Raw genomic sequence first — 21,152 nt, 5'->3', positions numbered from 1 at the left:
ATGACTGGCAGGCTTTCTAAAACCCAGGCCCTGGATCATCCAGATTCTCATGCTACATCATTCTGGGAAAAAATATCAGCATGGAGGAAGGGATTTTACTTTTTCCTTTTCATTTACAAAATTAACTTCTGTTTCTTCAGCCAAGATCACTACAGGAAATACACTTCACTCCTAGACAATGCTCCAAAATCCAACTTTTTTGATTTGGGGCTGATTTAAGCAAAGTAACTCATGGGTAACTCTCCTGCCAGTGCCATTTCTTGGCTCTGAACCTCAATGACACCAACCTCCATTTTTAGCAGGGTGATAGGGAGTTGGCACAGGAGGTGAAAGGCTTCAGTAATCATCTTTTATCTGTCAGGATGTGGTTGATGTTGAACCTAAAGAGAGTCAATATTGTTAAAGGACTCTGAAGGGCAGTGTCCTTGTAACTAAGGGCATCTGAGATTTATGAGCTTGATTTTATACACGAGAAAAACATTCTAACATTGGGAATAAAAATGTGTGGAGGTTTAATGTCAGGAAGTCAGGTCCCCATTTCTCTTGTCTTCATCAGCCATCAAATATGTCCCCAAAGTACCAAGAAATCCCCATAAATAAAGAAACAAAGAGAACAGAAGAAGTGCAAAGAAAAATAAATGTGTATTTCATCTCATGAAGGTTAAGTCTCTGGTATTTTTACTGAATGCAAATTTTCCATTCTGATGCTTCGAGGCTTAAATTAATGATTGTGATTATTTAATTTTCCTCCATTTCCCTTCCGGTTGCAACCATCGCTGTTGGTTTTCACACCACACATAAAGAGTTTTGCAGCTGCCACAGTCATTCCTGTGAAGATACAAGCTGACCCACACTCAATGTTTCAGTGTAAAAGTCTGGGCTACGTTGCTTTTCCACGGTGCTCATGTAAAACCAAGTATGACTGTCTGTCAGCTTCTAGCCAGTCCCTTAGGAAAACTACAGGTCATTCCCTTGGCACCTGTCCCTATAAAATGTACATTGCACAAAGTCATGATTGAAATGTACAGAGGAAATTACACATTCACCAACAGAAAAAAATGAAATTTAAAAAAAAAAAGAAGAGAGAAAAGAAAATCCGATTGCTATTTTACAAGAGAAAAGTGTGTCTCATTCCATACATACAAAATGTTTTCAAATTGTACATAAGTACCAAAGGCATTATGAGAGATTCTTTGGAGATGAAACGAAAGTGCAAGAAAGCCAAGGCAACAGAGCAAATGAAAGGAAGCAAAGCAGCAGCTGTCTTTGCTTTCTAAAGGACAACCAAACTTCCCGGCTCAGCCGAGCCCCGGCGCTTCCCGCGCGGGGGACGCGGGCGCGCGGCCCCGCGCTCCTCCCGCTGGGAAATTCACCTCTCAGCTCTCACTGTCAGGACAAAAACAAGAACCTTTCTTAGCCCAGGTAAGGCCAAATGAGCCAGATGCTGTTATAAACCATGGGAGTGTCAAGGTATCTCAGGGAAGCGGCAACACACTCCGGCAATGGATGTACCCTTTGCTCAGTAACCTATTCAGGGCTGAAGCAGCTCTTACAGCTGAGAACTTTGGACCCAGAGATGAATTTCAGGCCAATGCAAAAATTTGGTTACTATTTATTCAAGGCATCCAGCAGTATTAAACCAGAAAAGTTTCCTCTTCATGCCTTTGTTTATTTAGATTAAACACTGAAGGGTAAGCTCTACCCAATATAAATATTGTATCTGTGAAAATATTGGCAAAATTCAGTCCTAGGGGATGAATCATTTGGTGAGGCTGGTGAAATCTCTGTGTGGGGGCTGTTGGAGTCTGTGGGCTGACCTGCTTGGAAAATCAGATTTCTTGGTTATAACAAGGTCCTTTCTTCCATAACTCTAAGATCAAAGATGGGCTTTTAATGTTTCTTTTCTTAAACATCTCTTACCTAGGGGCTTTTTAAATTAGGCAAAGGTAAGACCCATGAGGCACTGGGATCCTCTGCTTGGGCAGTAGGTTTGTGGGAGACCCTGGCACTGCCCTCAGTCAGCACCGCTGCCGTGGGACACCCTGGCACACACGTAAAGACTTTGCCCTTGGATCTCCAAAGGCACAGGACAACTGCTTGGCCACACATCTTAGGAATGGGCTTTTTGGACTTGAAGTTGGCACTGGCCACTCTATTATATTTGTTTGTTTGAAAGGAAGGCAAAGAAATTATCACTCAAAGAACTGCATCACTCTGCTGCATGGCCTGTGCTGCCTTCAGAAGTGGGATTTCTCCTTGGGATGGCAGTCACAACCAATCCCCTCTGCAAATCTTCCTTTTTGACCGAGACAAATTATTGGAAAAGTAATTTGTTTTTATTTTACCCACTGTCTCACCTCCAAAACAGAACTTTTCTTCCCCCTGTGCATCTCAGATGCAGCTTTGTTTGTTTTGATAAAGAACACGTGTGCACACGTGTTCACACCCACATGCACACACAGCCACACGTGGTGCATGTACTCGAACCACATGCACACGCTTCTGCAGCCAAAGTTGTGTTGTCCTTTTATCTTTCAGGTTATGACAAAGATAAACTGTGAGCTTCATTCAATCTGTACAGAATTTACAGTTCAGATGAATAGCAATGAAGAATATATAGGAATGCAGTAGCTGTGAAGTATTTATGGGCTGTGTGTGTTCGTTTTGTTCAGGTATTTTTTAATTAACATTACAGAGGCAATCTTGTATTTTAGCTTCCTGATAAAATCTGTTTAAAGAAGCATTCAAATGCAGTGAATTTCTTAACAAAAGAGGATATTCATTTTTTCACTTTTCCCAGTTATGTTGAGTCACATCACAAACCAGGCAGGTGACACTTTGGTGTCTGTTCAATGCACATAGGTTGATTACATGTAGAGATACCTATCAGCACGTGGCATGTAATGTGCAATCTGTATGCAGTACATGTGGATAATGTGCCAAAGTGACACCAAGCAAGATAAATTTCATAAATACAGTGTCTATATTGGAGAAACAGGAATATAGTTTTAGTGTGTGGAGTGTTGTTGCTGTATAAGAACAGTGGCACCCACCTATATGAATTACTGACAAAAGAATAAAACATTTTTAAGAATAATTTCTTGAATCTCCTAAAGCGTTTGATACACCACGCAGCAACTGCAGCTATGTTTAAAATCTGCTCTTAATTTAAAATAACAAAATCTCTCTCATTTATCAGCTATACCTTGGTTTGCCTCGGTGTTTCTGAAAGTCTCAGGTACTCTACACTGTGCGTGAACTTTTTGAGAAAAAGTGAAGAAATATCAAATTTTAAGGTTTTAGGGGGAGGGAAAAGTAACCAACAAAGAAAGATCTCCATCCTGTCTGCTGACAGGAGCATGGGGTAACTCCAGCTCCAGGGAAGATGCTGGACCAGTGTGAATAAGCAGGCAGGACAGAAGAGACCTGTCACCAGCCTTGCTGACTTGTCCTCAGGCTCTCAGCAAGGCTGAATGTGGTGTCTGTGGAGAGGCTAAAGAACCACATCCACATCTGTGATCAATCCTTCTCATGAGCATCACTGCATATGGAAAACACTGGATCATGGCCACTGTGCTGGTCACTTTAAGCAATTACTGTGAAATGCTGCTTCTGCTTTAAAAGGAGGTGCCCATGGCATGTTAAAATAAGGAGGTATTTCCCCATTGTGGCTTGCAAGGCTTGTGCTGAGCTTTTCTTGTGTGGAGTGGGAAGGAAAGAGCATCTCTCCACATCCACAGTTATCAGCGTCAAATGGAGCTGAAATGCCAGCAGAGGCTTTGCTGGCAGCATGACATTCAGCCTTGTTTTGGGGTCAGAACCATCCAAACTGGAGGTTCTGGCATGGCTTCTACCTGAAATCATTAACCCTGCCCTAAAATTATAGGCGTAGCTGCAGGTGAAATCCAGCCTGGGCTTGGCACTGAGCTTTGGAAAGCCTTGTGGTTTCTCAGAACCAGGCAAACAGCTGCTGCTTGAACAATCCACCTGCAGCTGTATTTACAGGAATTAGGAGAGGGCAAAGTGCTTCCAGGTTCATTGGCAGCTTTGGAAGCAACGAGAGCTTGGACCAGCTGCTTTCCAGTTCTCTCCATTCCCGAGCTGGAGCCTGGCATGCACAGCCACATCTGTGTGTTGCCAAAGGGGACGAGGGTCTAGAAAACAACTCTTGCTTCAGGGAGCAAAAACATCTCCACTGGTAGAGCCTGTGAGCTCTCCCCAGAGATGTTCATCTGGACAAGAAAACCTGAGCCAGACCTCATCCCTGTTTCACTTTAACCAGCTAAAGCCACGGGGACAAACCCTCACAGGGCACAGAGAGACAGCACAGACCCCATCCCCATATGGAAAAGCTCCAGCAGAACAACCAGGGATGTGTTGGGGTCACGGTGGCTCAATGAGGAAGCAAATAAATTGCCAATAAAAAGAAGAACTGTCATGCTAACAAAACACAAAGGCTCTCTGGTGCATCTAGTGATGCCAGGCCAAGCCTCAGAGCAGAGTTCTGGCATTACAGCTTCCCTGGTAAATAGTCTGGAGAAGGAGGGGGAGGATATGGGATCAGACTCGGTCATGGCAGCAGTGCCAAGAGATACAAGAGGCTGCAAACACCAGCCAGATGGGCAAACCCTGAAGGCCTCATGGCAGCCTGGTATTGCAGTGGGGAGAACACTGACAAAATATTTATGGAGATGAAAATGTAGCTCAGTGCCACTCAAGAGAGTGAGATGATTCCATGAGGAATGGTTATGGCACAGTTCCAGGGTGCCCGAGACCACCAAGGCTGTAGAGAAGGGTGGGTGGAATTTCCAAAGAGTGGTTTCCAAGGTTTGGAAGTCACCTTCTCCCCTGCACCTCGGGCTGTGCTGCAGGCACAAAAGCACATGGCACCGCAGGGCTGGATGCAGGTGAGGGAATCCGATGGGAATTAAACCAGACATATGGCAGGTCCCACACATGTGGGTTCAAATGGCATCTTTGAAATGAAGACCAGGCCTCCATCCTTGGCACTGCCTGCTCCTCCAGACCACAGCAAGGGCTATCTGGGATGCTCTTTTTCAGAGGCATCCAGATGGAAAGGAGGTTGTGACACACAGCCAACACAACTCGTATTTTTTCCTCCCCATTTACACATTTGAAGGAACCACAGGTACAAACGTGGTTTTTTTTGCCCCGTAGTCACAAGCAGTAGAAATGGAGTCTGTGCATGCTGTATCAGAGGGATGGGGTGATGACCAGTTGCAGCATGAAAGACACTTGGTACATCAGTGTTACCTACAGAAGCACCGCAGCACCCCGCGAGGCGGCTCCCTGGGAGCACAGCCTCTCCCCAGAGTGATGCTTTTGGCAATGTTTACCTTGTCAGGTACTACAGCAATCTGGGAGTGCAGATACAGCTGGAGCATATTGCTGTCTACTCATCTCAGGCTGCATGCAGTAGCAGGCAAAATTGAGAGTACAGTCAGTGAGATAGTCCAGAAAGCACATTCATAAGTTAAAAAGGTTCCCGCTGCTACCTAAATTCAAAGCGTGGTTAATAGTGTATCAAAAGGTGTGTGATCCCTCTCCCTCTAGACACTAAGGTAAGGCAAGCAGTATTGTGTCACTGGGGCATCAAACACTAAGATATACTAAAGAAGATTCCTATGCAGTATTATTATCCTTATTATTAAAAACCCACCCTATTATTGTTAAAAAAAAAACCAGTGAACCCACACCCCTGCACAGAGCAGGTTTTGCTCTGTGAGGCAGAAAAGTTGGGGTGTTTGTGTGCTAAAAGCAAGGGTTTGCTTTTTACACCTCTGAGCAGCAGTGACCCTGCAGGGCTCGGAGGGGCTGCTGCCCTCAGCCCTCCCCACAGCCTTCTCCTCAATGCTACCTGCAGCTGAAGGAGCTTTTGTATCTGATTTCCTTGTTTGTGGCTCAGGGAAAGGAAGCTGATGAGAACAGAAGAGGCTGAGCCGTGATGGAGAGAGGATGGAGAGGATGTGGATGTACAGCTGTGGGTTGGGAAGAGAAAGTTGGAGGCTCGGGGCTCGCTCAGCCTGAGCATTCACATGATGGAGAAACAGAAATCCTTATCCTGCTCCTGGGCTTTTTAATATTCCCAATAAAATACTCACTGCTAAGGGTCTTTGTATGGGACAGCTTTGGGTAAATTCCTTAGGAATTTCAGTTTCTCTTTTAATACTTACATTTTTGTCTTACAATAATGTTGCTGTGACCACGGTGGTCTGAGGATATCAGGAAAATGAGGTTTCCAGTAGCTCCCTCTTGGGAAAAGGATGAGTGAAGGTGTTTGTCTTTTCTCTTGGGCAATTATCTGGAAGGGGAGCACTTGTATCTGAGGTGATGCTCTGGCTTCTCAGGTAGATTATACAAACTTTTTCTAAAAATTCACATAATTTAAAATTTTAAAAATCAATTAAAAATGTAAAAATATACCTATTTATCTGTAAATTGCAATGACCCTGCAAAATTTATTTGGACCTATTAAGCAGTATTTGAAACAAAATGCATTTTTAGAAAATCTGATCTGTCACACAGTCTGTCTAAAGAAACAGAATGGCTTTCTGAGCTGGATGAGAGGTTTGGTGTTGGTAAGCTCCTTGACATTTTTTGCTTTAAAAATTGTTGTTAAGAAAATGGGTCAACAAGGAAATTCACATACAAAATCTGCACTTGAGTAACATTTAAGTCCCTTCCCAAATATTGGGAAATTTGACTTATGGCTGTTCCTCTGCTTCGGGGTCACATTATGAAAGGCCACCTTGCAACATCTCCAGCCACATCTGTTCAGAGAACTCCTCAGACCACCTGAACTCACACTTGGACCTGAACGGCCCAAATATTTCATGTCCCAGCCCCAGGCATTGCTCCATCCTGTGGGTGGGCCAATTGCAGGGTTTCTTTCCAGACCTAGACCCGGATTATGGGAAAAAAAAAGCCCAGAAGTTTCTTGGAGACCAGAGCTCAGGCTGTGGTCCAAGGTCACGGCTTCACATTCAGCACAGACACACCTGGACCCAGGCTTGGGCACAGAACCCAGTGTGGGCATGGACAGCCATGGAGCAGTTCAAGATGGTCTGCTGGAAATTTGGCTTTCACATCTTCAGCTCTCTTTGGACTCCTCTGTCCACACTTGGCATTGCCTAGAACTTCTTTCTGTCCTCCAAAAAATATGGAGTAAGATCTGGGAGGAAGAGGGAAGCAAAGAGTAGCCCAAGAGAGGCTCAGCAGAGGGACGAAATTTGCCTGCCCACACTTTTAAAGGTCTTTGTCATCAGGACTGCCTTTATCAGCAACCCAAAACTGATTTATTTTCTTGTAGTCTGGTGGTTCTTGCGGGCAACTCCCACCAGGAATGTGTGGTACAAACATGGGGGAGCTGAGTGATTAGAAGGGAAGACTTTTCACAGAGTATTGGACTATGATTTAGGAGAAGAATTAAATTATTTATCTCAATAAACAACAAGCAGGATCTGTCATTGTTTATGACAGATAATTTCATGGAAATGATGAGTGTTATTTGTAGCTAATTCTAGTGTAAGTTAACCCCAAAAAACATGGGGGTTTCCCTGGATGAATGAGAAGTGATGATTTATGGCATGGTTGTGCATGGTGGTGTGTCAGAATTTCTTTGATATCATGCCACAGAAAAATAGATCTTATACCATCAAAGAAAAATTTTATGTGAATTCTGTGTGAAATGTGTATAAAACCAGTTTTCTGCAATCACTAATTATGGGATAAATCCAACAACTTTTCAAGATACAAGTCAAAAGATCTTTATAGATTCCAGTGCAGGAAGTTGAAGAGGAAAAGCTCAATTTTTCCTATGGAACCCCTGAAGATGAGCTTTAAGGTCCTTTTTCACCCAAACCATTCTGTGGTTCTGTGAATGGATGATTCTATGATTCTCTTACTGAAGCCCAGTCATGTACCTGTGCTGCAGTTGGACTGCATGGCATCATCCTCATCCTCATCCTCATCCTCATCCTCATCCTCATCCTCATCCTCATCCTCACCTGGCATTCCTGCCTCTGTGTCAAATTTCTAGCAGGCCTTGCAAAGTAATTGTAAACAAATAAGAGAATAAATCTTTGTTATCTCTGACTTGGACAAAATCTGCAGTGAGCAGCTGGCTGGAGCAATGTTGATTTTTGCCTCACCAAATGCAATTTCCATTCTTGTGGTCGGTAGAAAGCCCAGACCACACATTTGATTTAGGACCTGCTGACACTCCTTGTTCTAGCAGAAAGGATCTCATTTTGGAATACACCAGAGGCAAATCTGCACAATTTACAGCCATTTGGCATTTAAAGTTGTCACTGTGTGGAAGTCAAGGGCATTGCTGTGTTAACTGTGCACAAAGGAATCTGGAGCCAGAAGGAGTTTTGGAGAACAAACAGAGAGGGAAAAACCGCAGAAGTTAACAAAAACATGGTTCAAGAGGGGAAACAAAGGAACTAGCATGGCTGGAAGCCCAGTTTCTCCCCAAGAACAAGGTTTTCCCCTCCTAAATGGTGAAAAATGGCAGGAAAAGTTGTGAAGACACTTCCCCCTTCCTCATTCCATTATGAGAACTGTGTGCTGGTCCTAGGCACTAGCAAAATAATGGTTTTATTTCCTGTCTGCAAGTTGCCAGACTGCACCCACATCTTCCCTAAGGCCAAAATTATCCTGGGTCTCCCCTGGTTGCTGTGTTTGGTCAAGGAAACAGCAGGAGAGCAAAAGGCTGTGAGTCTCCCTTCACCCCAAGCAAATCAATGTCCAACCTCTCAAAGGCCACACAAAAATGAAGCTGTCACCTAAATTGCCTCAACAGGCTCTTGATATGACACAGGGAAAATGTGGAAAGACAAGGTTTGAAATCACAGCAGAAAACACGTGTGGGATTTGGGCTGTGGATGCACAGCAAGGTTCAGAGGCACAATGCCAGCCATGGTGTCCCAGCCCTGGAATCAGATCCCAAATCAAACTTCTCCTGATCCACCCCCTTGCAAATAAAACCCCCATCCAACTTATCCGTGTAAAGGATCACTTTGTGGCTTTGTTTTGGTCCCAAAAGAAACCTGGAGCATCACTTTTCCCCTTGCCTTCCCCCAGCTGAAGGAGCTGCTGAGGTTCCTGGTAATGACACAATGACCTTCCCAAGAGAAAGTGCTTCCACAACGAAAAGGAGCAGACTGGGATTGGCACAACTTTCGGGCAAGCACAGGCAAGAGGCTTCTGAAAGACCATGAAGAAATAAAGCAGAGCCTCTTAACTCAGCTTGAGGGATCCAAACAAACCAAAGGATGTCCCGAGAATGTGGGGGTGAGATTCTTGGCAGGGCAGAAGAAGAAAGGAAAGATTTTCACGGGCATAATGTGTGCAATAAAGTGTTCAGGCACGACGCAAACTGTAAGAAAAGTGCCCGCTCTGACCAACAGGGCTTCCAGAGGATGGAGCTCAGCACTTCACTCACAGCAAGGCAGGGACCACAGCATCCTGCATGTCCATCCTTCCCCTTTGCCTGGTGGCTGTGCCTCCCCAACAGTGCTGTTGGCCACGGGAATGGCTTGGGATCATGGCAGCCCTCCAGAGGGGTTGCCTTTGGTTCGTCTTTGCTTTCAAAGCACCCCCAAGTCCCTTGTCAGCATAAGGAGAGATAATTAAATATAATACATGGTTAAAAATATAAAATTCCATCCCCATAGTGTCTTGTCCTCCTTCTCTGTCTCATTTCTCTGCCCTCTGGACTGACCCTCTTCTTGCACTCAAGCTCATATTTCTGAGTTTTTCCCAAGATGGGATCATTTCCAAACTGCTCTGGTTCAGAGCAGTACCCCGGCAAGTCCCACTTAAGGCCACGTCTGCTCATGGAAATATCCCAGCCACCATTCCTCTCCTCCAGGGATTTTCCATGTATTATATTGGAATTATGTCACCTTCCTGACAGCTAATGAGGAACCATGGAGTAACAATCCCTCATTATTACACGTGCCCTGAAACCTAAGCCAGAAACAGACATGTATTCTGTCTGTGACTCCAAAACACCTAAAGGTGTGATCAACTCCTGCCATGACATAGCAATTCCCACCTAACACTTGTCAGCCACCAGTTAATGTGATCTACAAAAGCCCTGGCTGGGTGATTTATTCCTGCCCTGCGCTTCTGAAGATTCCCAAGAAATGCAAATTGCCTACTCTGCGCCATGGAAGTTTCACCTAATGATCTTAGAAAGAGAGTATGAAAGAAATCTGGACTTCACGGCTCCAGTTCGCTCATCACCGTGACCTCTTCCACAAATGCAGGCTCGGACCTGCTTGTTTCCCCCAGAGTAAGCTGCAAGAAAAGTATCTGCCAGCTAAGGGTGTCCTAGAAAGAGGAAAACCTTAGCTGTCAATCTCCTTGAGAAGTTCCACACGTGGGCAGCTGGAGAGGGCAGCTGCCAGCGCTGGGACGCGGCTCGGCGGCTGCAGGTAGGCTTCACTGCCGGGGGGTTGACCAGCCCATGTCACTGAAGGGTCCCTCGCCCGTGGCCGACCTCGGGGGGGGACCACAGGGTGTGCAGAGGTCAGAGTCGGTGTCTGACTCCCCTTCTGCAATGTAGGGTCTGATTTTGGCCACGGCTGCATAGCAACCGTTGTTAAGGATGTCCAAATTCTCTTTGGACTGGGAGATGCTAAAGCCGCTGAAAGAGCGCTCCAGTTCCTCGTGGTCCACCGAGGGGATGGAGATGGACGTGTCGCTGTCTCTCATGGCACTCTCGTGGTGTTTGGTTGTAATGTCTTCGTTCCTCAGGTACTCCGCGCTCGCCCGGTGCCCGCCGCTGTAGGTGGACAAGGAGCGCTCGTGGGAGGGCGGAGGCGGGATCCGGACCAGCGAGCCGGGGTCTCCGATGGGAGAGGAGCCGTGGCTCTGCCGCTGGCACGACGTGGAGGGCGGGCAGGCGTTGCTTGGGGCTGGTGGGGCGGAGAAGTTCTTCTGACCCATGGAGCTGGTGGACCTGATGATCTTGATGATGCAGCCGTTCTTGTCGATGTGCTCCCTGCTGTCTTCGGGGCTGTGGTAGGGAGGGGCTGGGTCTGGTTCTTTGGACCCAAAGTAAGCCTCTGTCTCCGTTGGTGGGATGCCCATCCGCTGCATGTAAATGTTCACCAGGAAGTCCAGCTTCTTCTCCATGGACTGAACCTGCAAAAACACCACAGTTCCAGCACTACGTGCAGGCTGAGGCACATTAACATCCTGAGGATGAGCAACTTCCATCCAGGCACAAGTGTGGGGCTGGGCTTCATAGATCACCTCAGCCTACACTGACCCACAGCATCTCAAACTTTTAGTGAATATTTAATTGTCCTATTCTGAAGGGTTTAATTCTTCCCCTTTTTACAGGGTTTCCCTTGTTACAGGATTTTCCTTATGTTTCTCTAATCTTTATGACAGGCACCAAGTTCTAGAAAAGCTGGAGCATGCTTCTTCCAGCTCCGTCCTGCACTTTGAACTTCTCTGGGCTTAGAAGGCCATCGGGATTTCTGAGCCTTATGCTCTAGGAAGATTTTAAATCTTCAGCAAGACCAGCAGCTCCAACAGCCAGGCTCAGGGACTCATTTGAAATGTGTCCAGTGTGGTGGAAAAAAAATGAATGTGCCATTTTCAAAAATAATGCAGGCTTTTGACAAACTCACTAAACTAGACTCAAAGAGCCTGGTTTGAAAGTAGCACTTAGGCTTCCAATGCATTTAGTGCCCTTTCATAACATCCACCTTTCTTCTTTTTCAAAGTATTCAGGGCTCTCTTTTATTTTTAACTAAAAGGTAACATCCCACTGAAGGAAAAAGTCAAGGAAAACCAACACAATACATGCAACACCCTCTGACAAGAACCCTCTGACCCAAGATACCTGCTTTTCAACTTTTCCAAGCCTGCCCATCATGCTGGGGTCTTCAGGCAGCTCCCCTTCTGCTGGCCCTTTGGTCCGATCCTTGTCGGTCATGGAGGATCCTCTCCCAACAATCTGGTCAACTCTACCGGGATCAGAAAATCCCCCCGCCCCCGGAAAAGGACCTGGAGTCAGTTGGAGGCAGCAGGTGAGGAGGGCACTGCTTGTTGTGCCTCCACGGGACAAAGCAACAGCCTCTCTCTCAGCTAACACTCCAAATTACTCACAGACACGCAGTGGCACTGAAGTGTTAATTCAGATGCAAAATTCAGAGCGGTATTAGCAGAGTTTGAAATTATCCATTTCTGTTTATACAGATAAAACCTGGCACATTATGCACAGTAAATTTACCCACGGCAAAGAATTTCTTTAACTGGCTTTCATCCAAATTGATTAACTTCTTATTTGCATTGAGAAATTATTGTTTTGGGGGAAGATCAAGTTTTCTGTCTAGCAAATATCAATGGGATCTTTTTCAGTCTTTGCAGCAGTTTCATCTCCTCCATGCAAATGTCCATGTGTAATTCTCATGTCCATGAAAATAAGCTGCTTGTCCTAAGATCCAGACAAACAGGTGCAGTGATAACTGTTTTAGTAGAATGACATCAAGGCAGAATTTGGCCTGAACTCACCAAATATCACCAAACTGTTTTCACCTCAATGCAGTTCACACCTGTACTGCTAGATTTACTGTTTTTTATTAGCAGGGCTCCCAGCTGGGAGCAGCAGAGGAGGCTCCTGCCAAATCAGCTGGGAAAGTTTACCAGGCACATAATTTGGTACTGTCTTCTTTACACATGTCACATTTGCACTTCCTTATTCCCAGTATGGAAACACCTGGGTTGATTAACAGCTCCATGTGCAGGGAAAGGAGGAGGGCAGAACCAGTCTGGAAGCTGGAATTCAATTTTATTAGAGGCATCAAATATAAATTTCTGGAGAATAAACACTGAAGCTTATTGATCCCTCCAAAGTCCAGGGAACAACTAATTTTTGGAATAACTTCTTAATGGCAGCCAGTCTATTAGTTTATAGATTAATTCTGTGCTGGGCAAACTTTACTCTTGCATAATGCACCAAACGTAAGGGTGGCAGGGGGAAAGAAGGGTTAATTAATCTGACTGAAACCAAGTTGAGGAATCTTGAGCGAAAACTCAAAATGCTTCTTACACAGTTCTGCCGTGTGGGCCATGGGTCCATGCACCAGGAGGAGGAAAAGGAAAGAGCTGAACACAGACAGACAGGGGAAAATGAACAAAACAAAAACCAAGGAAAGGAATGAGACGTGAGGCTATTTCCAACACAAGAGCCATCTGTTTGCTTCACACTGGACAGGGACTTCATACTGATGTTGGCTGTTGACACTGAGGGACAGGTACCGGTGGGAATGGACCAGCGTGGCTCCCTTAGCTTATATTAGAGCAACAGCACTTTACAGCACCAGATCTGGCTCAAAGGGATGAAGTGGATGAGCACATCATACCAAAGACAGAAAATATAAGCCAACAATTGTTTCGGAGTTTAGCTTTGATCCCAGAAGCTACTTGATTTGGGCAGGGATGTGACAGAAATCTGTTCTGCTTAAAAAGCCATGTTTGATCCTTTGCTTAGCAATATAAGCACAGGAGTACAAGGAGCACCAAGTGCTGGAATTACAAGTGTGAGGAATATGCATGCCTTATTTCTCTCTTGTAATGGGAGAAGGAAGTCACTGACATTTACAGGAACTCCCCACGAGGGATGCAATTACTGACAGGACATACAGCACAAGAAATCCTAGGACAATGTCGTTACCATGTAAGCAAAGAGCTGTTAAATTGGATACCTCAGGCTACCTTGGTGGGGAATCACAAGCCAAGGCGTGGGACAGCCACTGTATGAACTCCTCTCCTGTATGCACAAGCAAGTAGACTGGTAAAAGAATGAACATGAGTTTAAAGAGGCCCAAAGTCTAAATGTTATTGAGTATTGCAGAAGGCCGAGAACAATTGGGGTGCTCTGTCCTCCTGTCGCATCCAGCACCACAGTGACACTGAAATATGTCCACTAATGGAAATGAGACGTCCCTCAGCAGCTGTGCAGTAGGGCAGGGAGGCAGGACAGACTGTGACACAGAGAGGAGAACTCAACATTGCATCGTAACCCTAATTCTAACCTTGCAGAAATCAAGGCAGGACTTCTGCTGTCTTACATATCTGAAGAGAAGAGCTGTCCAGTGAGTGAACCTCACATGGCCCATTTCAGGGGCCAGCTGCACTTCACAGCTGGACTGATCACTAAGAAGAGCACTAAGTTGTCACTCACTTTCAAGGATACAAATTGCCTTTAGACCTGCTGGGATTTAGGAGCAGGGCTGAAGCCCTTCACAGAGCTCACCCATGAAGCATTCAGAAGCCCCTTCCCATTATATAATCGACACCAGAGCCCAGAATTCCCTCTTGATTAATTCCATTTTTCTCTACACCTGAACATAGTCCTGACTCCTGGGGTGGTTGTCTTCCACAGCTCTGAGGAAGCAGAGCCAGCTCTCTCCCTGGAGGCAGAGCAGCACCAAGGATGGTGCAGGGGGGCAGCTCTGGGCCTCTGGCTTCAGTGCAGGGAGGGGAGAAGGTGAACCAAGTCCTTCTCTCTTTATGGGAGAAACCAGTCTCAAGGTCTCCCACCTCTTTGCTTCCCATGGCACAAGCTGGAGCACAGGAGAGTGCTCCTACCCTCAGCAAAGCCCAGATTTCATTTGTCCTTATGTGATACAAGAGAATAGAGGAAATGCCTTGTGAGCTCCCAACCCACCTGCACCTAGCTGAGGACCACCAAGAGCAGGAGGTCCTTTTAGCCATTACAAGATCTTCAGATTTTGTCCCAACTGGGCAACAAAGCTCAAAAGATGAAGAAGAAGGAACATATTCCACTTTAGGAAGCAGAAGGGGATAATTCATGTTCTTACTGCATGACAAAGCACCAAGAATCTTCTGGGGCACCCATCCCACTTCTACACTAGAGGTCATGGGGAGACTTGTGTCTTCTCAATACTTATTTTTGCTGTGCAAAATACACACTTGCAGAGGGAAGAATTCCGCTGAAGCTTTGGAAGAGCCAGCCCCATGTTCTTCCTTTCCTGGCAGAAGAGGATTCAGAGATTTCTAAGGATGCACAACCAACTGTGCCATCTGCTGTTCTTGGTCGGCTCTGCTGGGCCTCACTTTGGGAGGGAGAGAGAAGAGGGGATTGCTCTTTAAAGTGGACTTTACTGCCTTTCCTTCTTTCTAATGGTACAAAAAAAATGTAAATTCTTGCATCAGCCACAGTGCAGGTTTTCTCATGCTTCATTATGCTTCATGCTAACAGTGCATGCAAAGAGGTGTAATATGTCAGCCTCGGGCCAGAAGCAGACATCAAAAGGTCAAACGGCTCAAATGAGATAAAAATGAAGTGTTTGGGAATAGATAGTTAAGTATTTTCCTTTTTTTTCCTTTATCTCTTATAAATTTTCGTAAACAATCCAGGCATTGAAGCCAAACCCCCTTCATCCATGTCACAGGACTGGCTACTTACCCCTTCATTTGGCAATAAAACTTGCTCTGGACAAATTTAGATCAACAACTGTTTTCTAAAAATTACAGCTGAGATTGCACCTATTCTAGGCTAAATCAACTGATCAAGGGAATTTTATCCAAATTGCCTGGTGTGTAGAGCATGGAGCAAACACCATCAGCCAAACCACAGCTGTGGGCATCTACCAGGATCCCCTGACTTTTCTGGGAGCTGCTTGCAGAAAGATTTTGGCTGAACTGAGTAATCCATGGGGTCAAGACAGTCATGGGACATCCCTCCCATAATGTTTCTCTGGGCAGAATTTGGCTAAAACAGGGAGTGCACACTGAAAAGGAGAGGCTGGAGCCATCCATGGGGACCTCACAGGACACAGACCCACGTGGTGTTGGGGTGACAAAGACCATGGCAGCAGCAGAGCCTGAGCCAGGGTTTTTGGGTTTGGGGCTGCTCAGAGCTCTGGTTCCCATCCCTCAGCCCCCTGAGCACCTCACAAGTGCCGCTGGTGTCTGTGGGAGGATGAAACTGCCAAAAATTAAGTGTAGCACGTGCCTTTTCATGGGTGGGAACAGAGATTTCAGCAGCCTTCTGTATCCTGCTGCTTTCAGCAGCCACAGCTTCGTAAAGGGGGAAATGAAAAAAAAACACTGGCAAAGGGAGAAATTACAAAAAAAAAGTCTAAACATCCCAGGAGCCTTGTGGGCATGTGCAAAGATTTTTAAATTAGTATTAGAAACTGTGTAAACAGTGGGGGGAAAGTCATTAGCATGAAGCTGATGCAGCAAAAGTCTTGGACTGAATAAAAGAAATATTCCAGTTTGAGGCCTCCTCCCCTCAAATCCATCAATCACTTTGGCTGTGTGTGAGGCACAAATTTTCACATGAAAATCTTGTTTTTAGTGAAGGCTTGTTGGACATATCATTCTAAAGGTTAAATACAACACAATCCATTTGAATATGTATTTTTAAATTTAAATATAAATGTTTCTGCAGATAGCAAGGTTATTTTGTTTTCAAAGACTTCTCATGGCAGGGAGGAAGAATGGGAAAAATTACTTTTCTGAAAGCATTTTTTTTTTCAAGCATTAAGCTCTGGGCTTCTAGAAAATTTAATTTTTTAAATGTTTGAGCTAGCTGAGTGGGAAAAGGTAAGCTTTCAATATTCCTTTTACTTACATTTCTCTAGTGAAGATTACTCAGAGCAGCTTAAATAAAAATCAAGAGATTTGTCACATATTAGCTCTTAGGGAGGCAAATATATTTAGGGAGAAAAAATATTTGAGGCTAAGCTTACTGCATTTAAAAATCACCTACTATTCCTGCATGGAAAATTACTTTCTGGCAAATAATTATACCTGCCTTGGGCTCTAGTGGTCTCAGTGCAAGGAGAAAATACAGCCCAGCTCATGGCCTTGCTGCCCAGACCTCAGAATGCCCTAAATTGGGAATTTTTGTGAGAATACATTCCTCATTGCATGAGCTTTGGATATGGTTTTACTTAGGGAGAGAACTTAATGAGAACTATCTCGTTGTGTGACTGAGGGCTGAGTTTGACTCCTGATCTTTTGCTTGGAAAATCAGGATTGATTTCTTAGAATATGAGTCCCATGGTTGTAGTATTTTAACACAATTTTTTCCTCCATGGTCAGTATAGTGGCACCAGGAGGAAACAGAGATCACTGCGTTCATCAGTTACAAAACACTTCATTCTTACTTTGCCCACTGAAATAAACTCATTTCATTGTCCAAAGAGCTGCAGAGGCTCCTTTGATTGTGTGTGGATGGTGTCATTCTTTAGGAAGTGGATTGTTCACTTTATATTGGCTTTGTGGGTAAATATTCCGCCTTCTACATTTAAAGACAGCCTGATAAAATATGAGATCTTTTAAAAACATACAATTTAGCTTTCTAACACCTTGAAGAAGACTGAAAATAGGAAACAGGCTCGCTAAAGGAACTGATGGTTATTGATGACTGAATGAACATCCCCTTTTTTGTTCCCCTCTGGCTTGAAGGCAAATCAGAGCACACCCAGAGCAGCAAACCCTTGCGAGTCATGATTTAGCAGGCTGCACTGCTAAGTGAGAAATGCCGTCATATAACTGGCATGAAAGGGGTTTGACATTAAGCAAATGAAAAAAATTCCGGAGAAAGCGGCATTTTGGTGAATCCTAACCTAGGCGAGTATTGGGGAGACTCTTTGGAAGAATACATGGGTCCTTTGGTTGGATACTTCTTATGCCGGGGAGTTGAAGGGGGTGGGGGACCCACAATCATATCTATCCTGGCAAAGTAAATAAGAAAAAAGACACCAGCAAAATGCATAATGAAGCAACACGTAGAGAAAGTTGGTCAGAGAAAAGTCGCAGAAAGAAACAACTGACAAACAGAAGGACAGGGAGAGAAAGAGAAAGAAATTGAAAATATATTCCGCTGGAAACAGAAGGCTCTCGCCTACCACCTGGTTCTTGGTGAAAAACCAGAGTCTTACCCACCTCAGGGTAAGATTTGGAGATTTAGGCACCACTGCATCATCATTAGGAGCTCCCCCCGCCCCAGATATAACAGGCACCATGCTTTACCCTCTGGAAAATATTTGCATATGTGTGGCAATATCCCATTGAGGTGGCTGGATATGAAACAACATATATTCATCCTCCTTTCAGTTCCAGTGCTAGAGAACACATCCTCAGCTAGTTCAGGGAAGCATGAGCTGCTGGGAGTCGGCGAGGAACGCTGCAGGGCTGGATAACTCAATGAATGGGAGACATCCATGGTTGGCAAGGTGTCAGGATGGAACACGAGACAATGTGAACACAACACTGAAAAGAGCACATTGCAGACACAGTGACAGAGGCTTTACTGATTAAAGAGGAAAGTACATGTAAACACCCCAGAAATGTGCTTGGATGCAGCTTTAATCCACCACAGCCCTGGCTAGGGGAGGTCAGAGCCAGCCCAGCTCGGCAGAACACGGGGCTCTGATTGTTGAAGGAAAAGGACACTAAAATATCTGCTCTGCACGGTGCTCCATGACTTCCTCCCTGCAATCCACCATATGGGAGCAAGGTCCAACACTGGCCATGGCCATGGCCTTGTCTACAGGGGCCCTTCCAGTTGCACTGGGCAGGTGCCCAGCCATGGGACTGGTTGGTGCTCAAAGGGTGGCCCACAGGGGTCTGCTCCCATCACCATCACTGATCTCCTGCCCAGTGGGGACAGTGAAACCAGTGAAGCTGCCTGGTAGTCTTGGATCCCAAATCCAGGTGCTTCAGGCTTTTGAAGCAGCTCCTGGTCCTCCTGGCTTCCCTGTGAGAGGATGGGTGGTGGCCTTGTCCAGCCCCAGATCCTCATCCTCACAGTCCCAGACCTACAGCTAAGAGGAGAATCCAGTTTGGTCTTTGAAAGCTGCAATTCCTTACCCCAACATCCCCAAAAAAGCAGACAACCAAACTGCTTTGTCTTTGCAGCACATGTCCCTGAAGGACTGGCAGACCTGGATGGGTGGTGAGGCAATCTGCCACAGCCCTCAGGAGGGAGACTCTGGCATCCCACCTGGAGTCAGCAGAGATGACAACCCCAATGCCCAGGACCCACTGCAGAGGTGACCTCAAGGCCTCTTGTTTCAGGTTACTAAAGATAGGAAATCTCAATCCCTTCTCCCTCTATATTCAGCTACACATCTTGGATCTATGATCACTGAATTTGTACAGAACAGGAGTGAGATGCTCACACGGAGGAAATTCTCCAGGATATTTTGGTCTCCATTGCAAGGGAGAATGTTCCTTCTGGGAAAAGCACAGTGTGCAGCAGTGCTGAGAAAGTTACCTCTGCATCTTGAACATCAAAAATAGCAGAGTTAAAATGGTCTCTGAGAGATTCATGGCAGAACAGAGATTTCTCTTTTTCCCAAGACAATTTTCCTACTTCATTCCTGAGGTTCATGTCAGCTGTTTGCATAAAAAACCACTTCTTTTTTCTTCACATTTGCTGACTCTACGAGGGACTTAAATGGGTCTGAAATTAAAGGAAAACTTCCTCAATGGCTTCTAGGGGAAGCAGGGCTGCCACAGCCATCAAGGGAAGCAATTTCATTCTCCAAGTGTAAAAGAAAATGGTGTATTTTTTTGACTGGAGATTGCCCATGGCCAAGCCCTGCCATAGTTCTGAGTGTCCTTCAAGCTCTGCAGAACTGGAGCTACTGCTGCTGAGCTAACACAACCAGGGCTGTTGGACGCTTGGGGTCTACTTTTCCCATCAGGGCTGAGAGAAAAGTGGTCAGATTAAAAGATTAAACTTTGATCCTCTGTTCAAGGAATCAAAAATCTGTGTTTGAGGGGTTTTTTTTCTTCCAGGAGAAACATGAAAAACATGGAACCTTCTCGGTTCCATTTGTCCCTTTCCACATTCCTTCTCCTATTAAAATGAGCACATCCTGCCCTAAAATCCGAGCACAGAAGCTGAAATGCAGCTCAGCTAAACCCCACCTACGTCGGTGGGCTTGGATGAGAAACTCCCATCTGCATGGATTTTCAGCAGGCTGTGCCATCCGAGGAGGGATTCCTCCTGAAGCGGCTTAGCATCCCAACGGTGGGAGGGAGCTGCTGCCTCCTCATTGCTCTCTGTGTCTGTGGCAGCAGGGCCACAGCCAGGACACCAATTTTTGTTATTTCACTCCCAGAAAGGTACCAAGTGACCCACATGAGCTTTAACACTGGGGCACCAAACCTTTGCACCCTGCCAGGAGGACCGTGGAGACACCCCCCTGCCATTCCTATGGGATATACCATATTGCCAAAAGCTCCCAAAATAAAGCAGGAGGATGAGCCATGATTTTTGTATGTCCTGAGACGGGCAGTAAGGGAGTTTTAGGGCAGTCCCTGTCCTGCTTATCCCTCTGGGTTCCAGCCATAAGCGCTGATGTCTTCCATGGGGATTTGTCTTAAAGAGGAAGAGAATAAGCTGTAGCTGCAAAGGGAAGTGTCTCTCTCCTGAAAATACCTCCACAGTGAACAAAAAGCAGTGGAAACTGAAGCAAAGAGAGGGGTCTCTTGCCTGGCCTGAAGGTTTTTAATCCGGGAGAGCATGTCCAGGTGCCCAGCTGAGTACTGCTCGATGACGTCCATCACGTCGTAGGGCCGAAGGCTCTCCTTAAACTTGCGCTTGGAGACCAGAAACCTCATAATGCTGCAGGAGACAGAGAGCAAAATCATAACACATCCCTGGGTGCAGCCTGACCTGCTTAATGGCGGATAAAAAACACTGCAGGGAGCTGCTTTGGAAGGAAAATGGAATAAATCCCAACCCTGTGGGTTTGGGAGAGGAAGGGGATTGCGGGGGCCGGTGGCTGAAGCCCTGTCTGCACCAGGGGGTCCCTGATGCCCCTTGGACTGTCATCTGTGCATGTGCTCTCTGCACCACTTTTAGAAATGTCAGCATTACATTCAGAGCTGGTGAGAACTGTCATTTGGATGCATCCCTGCGGGGGATTTTCCTGTTTCTCCATTTATTCCTTCCCTAAGCAAAAATTGCCCTTCCTGGCAAAATTGTCTGCAAAGCAGGGCAAGCCACCCAGGGGAAAAGCAGCCCGCAGCACACACATGTCAGTGTTTGCCAGCACTTCTCAGGCTTTACACTTCTCATTCTTCTCTAAAATTTATTTTTCTGGACCGCTTCC

At 45.7% G+C, this 21,152-nt stretch overlaps 1 protein-coding gene across 15 annotated transcripts in view; it reads right to left on the bottom strand.

The window, feature by feature from the left end:
* Positions 1–620: 620 nt before the first annotated feature.
* Positions 621–21,152, bottom strand: part of KCNQ2 (potassium voltage-gated channel subfamily Q member 2) — a 73,567-nt gene continuing 53,035 nt past the window's right edge. For 14 of the 15 annotated variants that reach the window (XM_064391828.1, XM_064391827.1, XM_064391831.1 and 11 more), the window contains 3 exons: positions 20,531–20,662; positions 11,888–12,011; positions 621–11,178 (listed from right to left, as the gene is read on the bottom strand). In XM_064391828.1, the coding sequence (XP_064247898.1) occupies positions 10,474–11,178; positions 11,888–12,011; positions 20,531–20,662 (961 nt within the window). In that variant the 3' untranslated portion in view covers positions 621–10,473. Of the gene's footprint in view, positions 11,179–11,887; positions 12,012–17,651; positions 17,760–20,530; positions 20,663–21,152 lie in introns of all 15 variants that reach the window. The other variant, XM_064391843.1, reaches the window with a different exon arrangement.

The sequence above is a fragment of the Passer domesticus genome, chromosome 16, assembly GCF_036417665.1.
Source record: "Passer domesticus isolate bPasDom1 chromosome 16, bPasDom1.hap1, whole genome shotgun sequence".
In the NCBI taxonomy this organism is placed as follows: domain Eukaryota; kingdom Metazoa; phylum Chordata; class Aves; order Passeriformes; family Passeridae; genus Passer; species Passer domesticus.
Note: the sequence above shows the minus strand (reverse complement) of the source record. Positions and strands in the feature narration are given on the sequence as shown.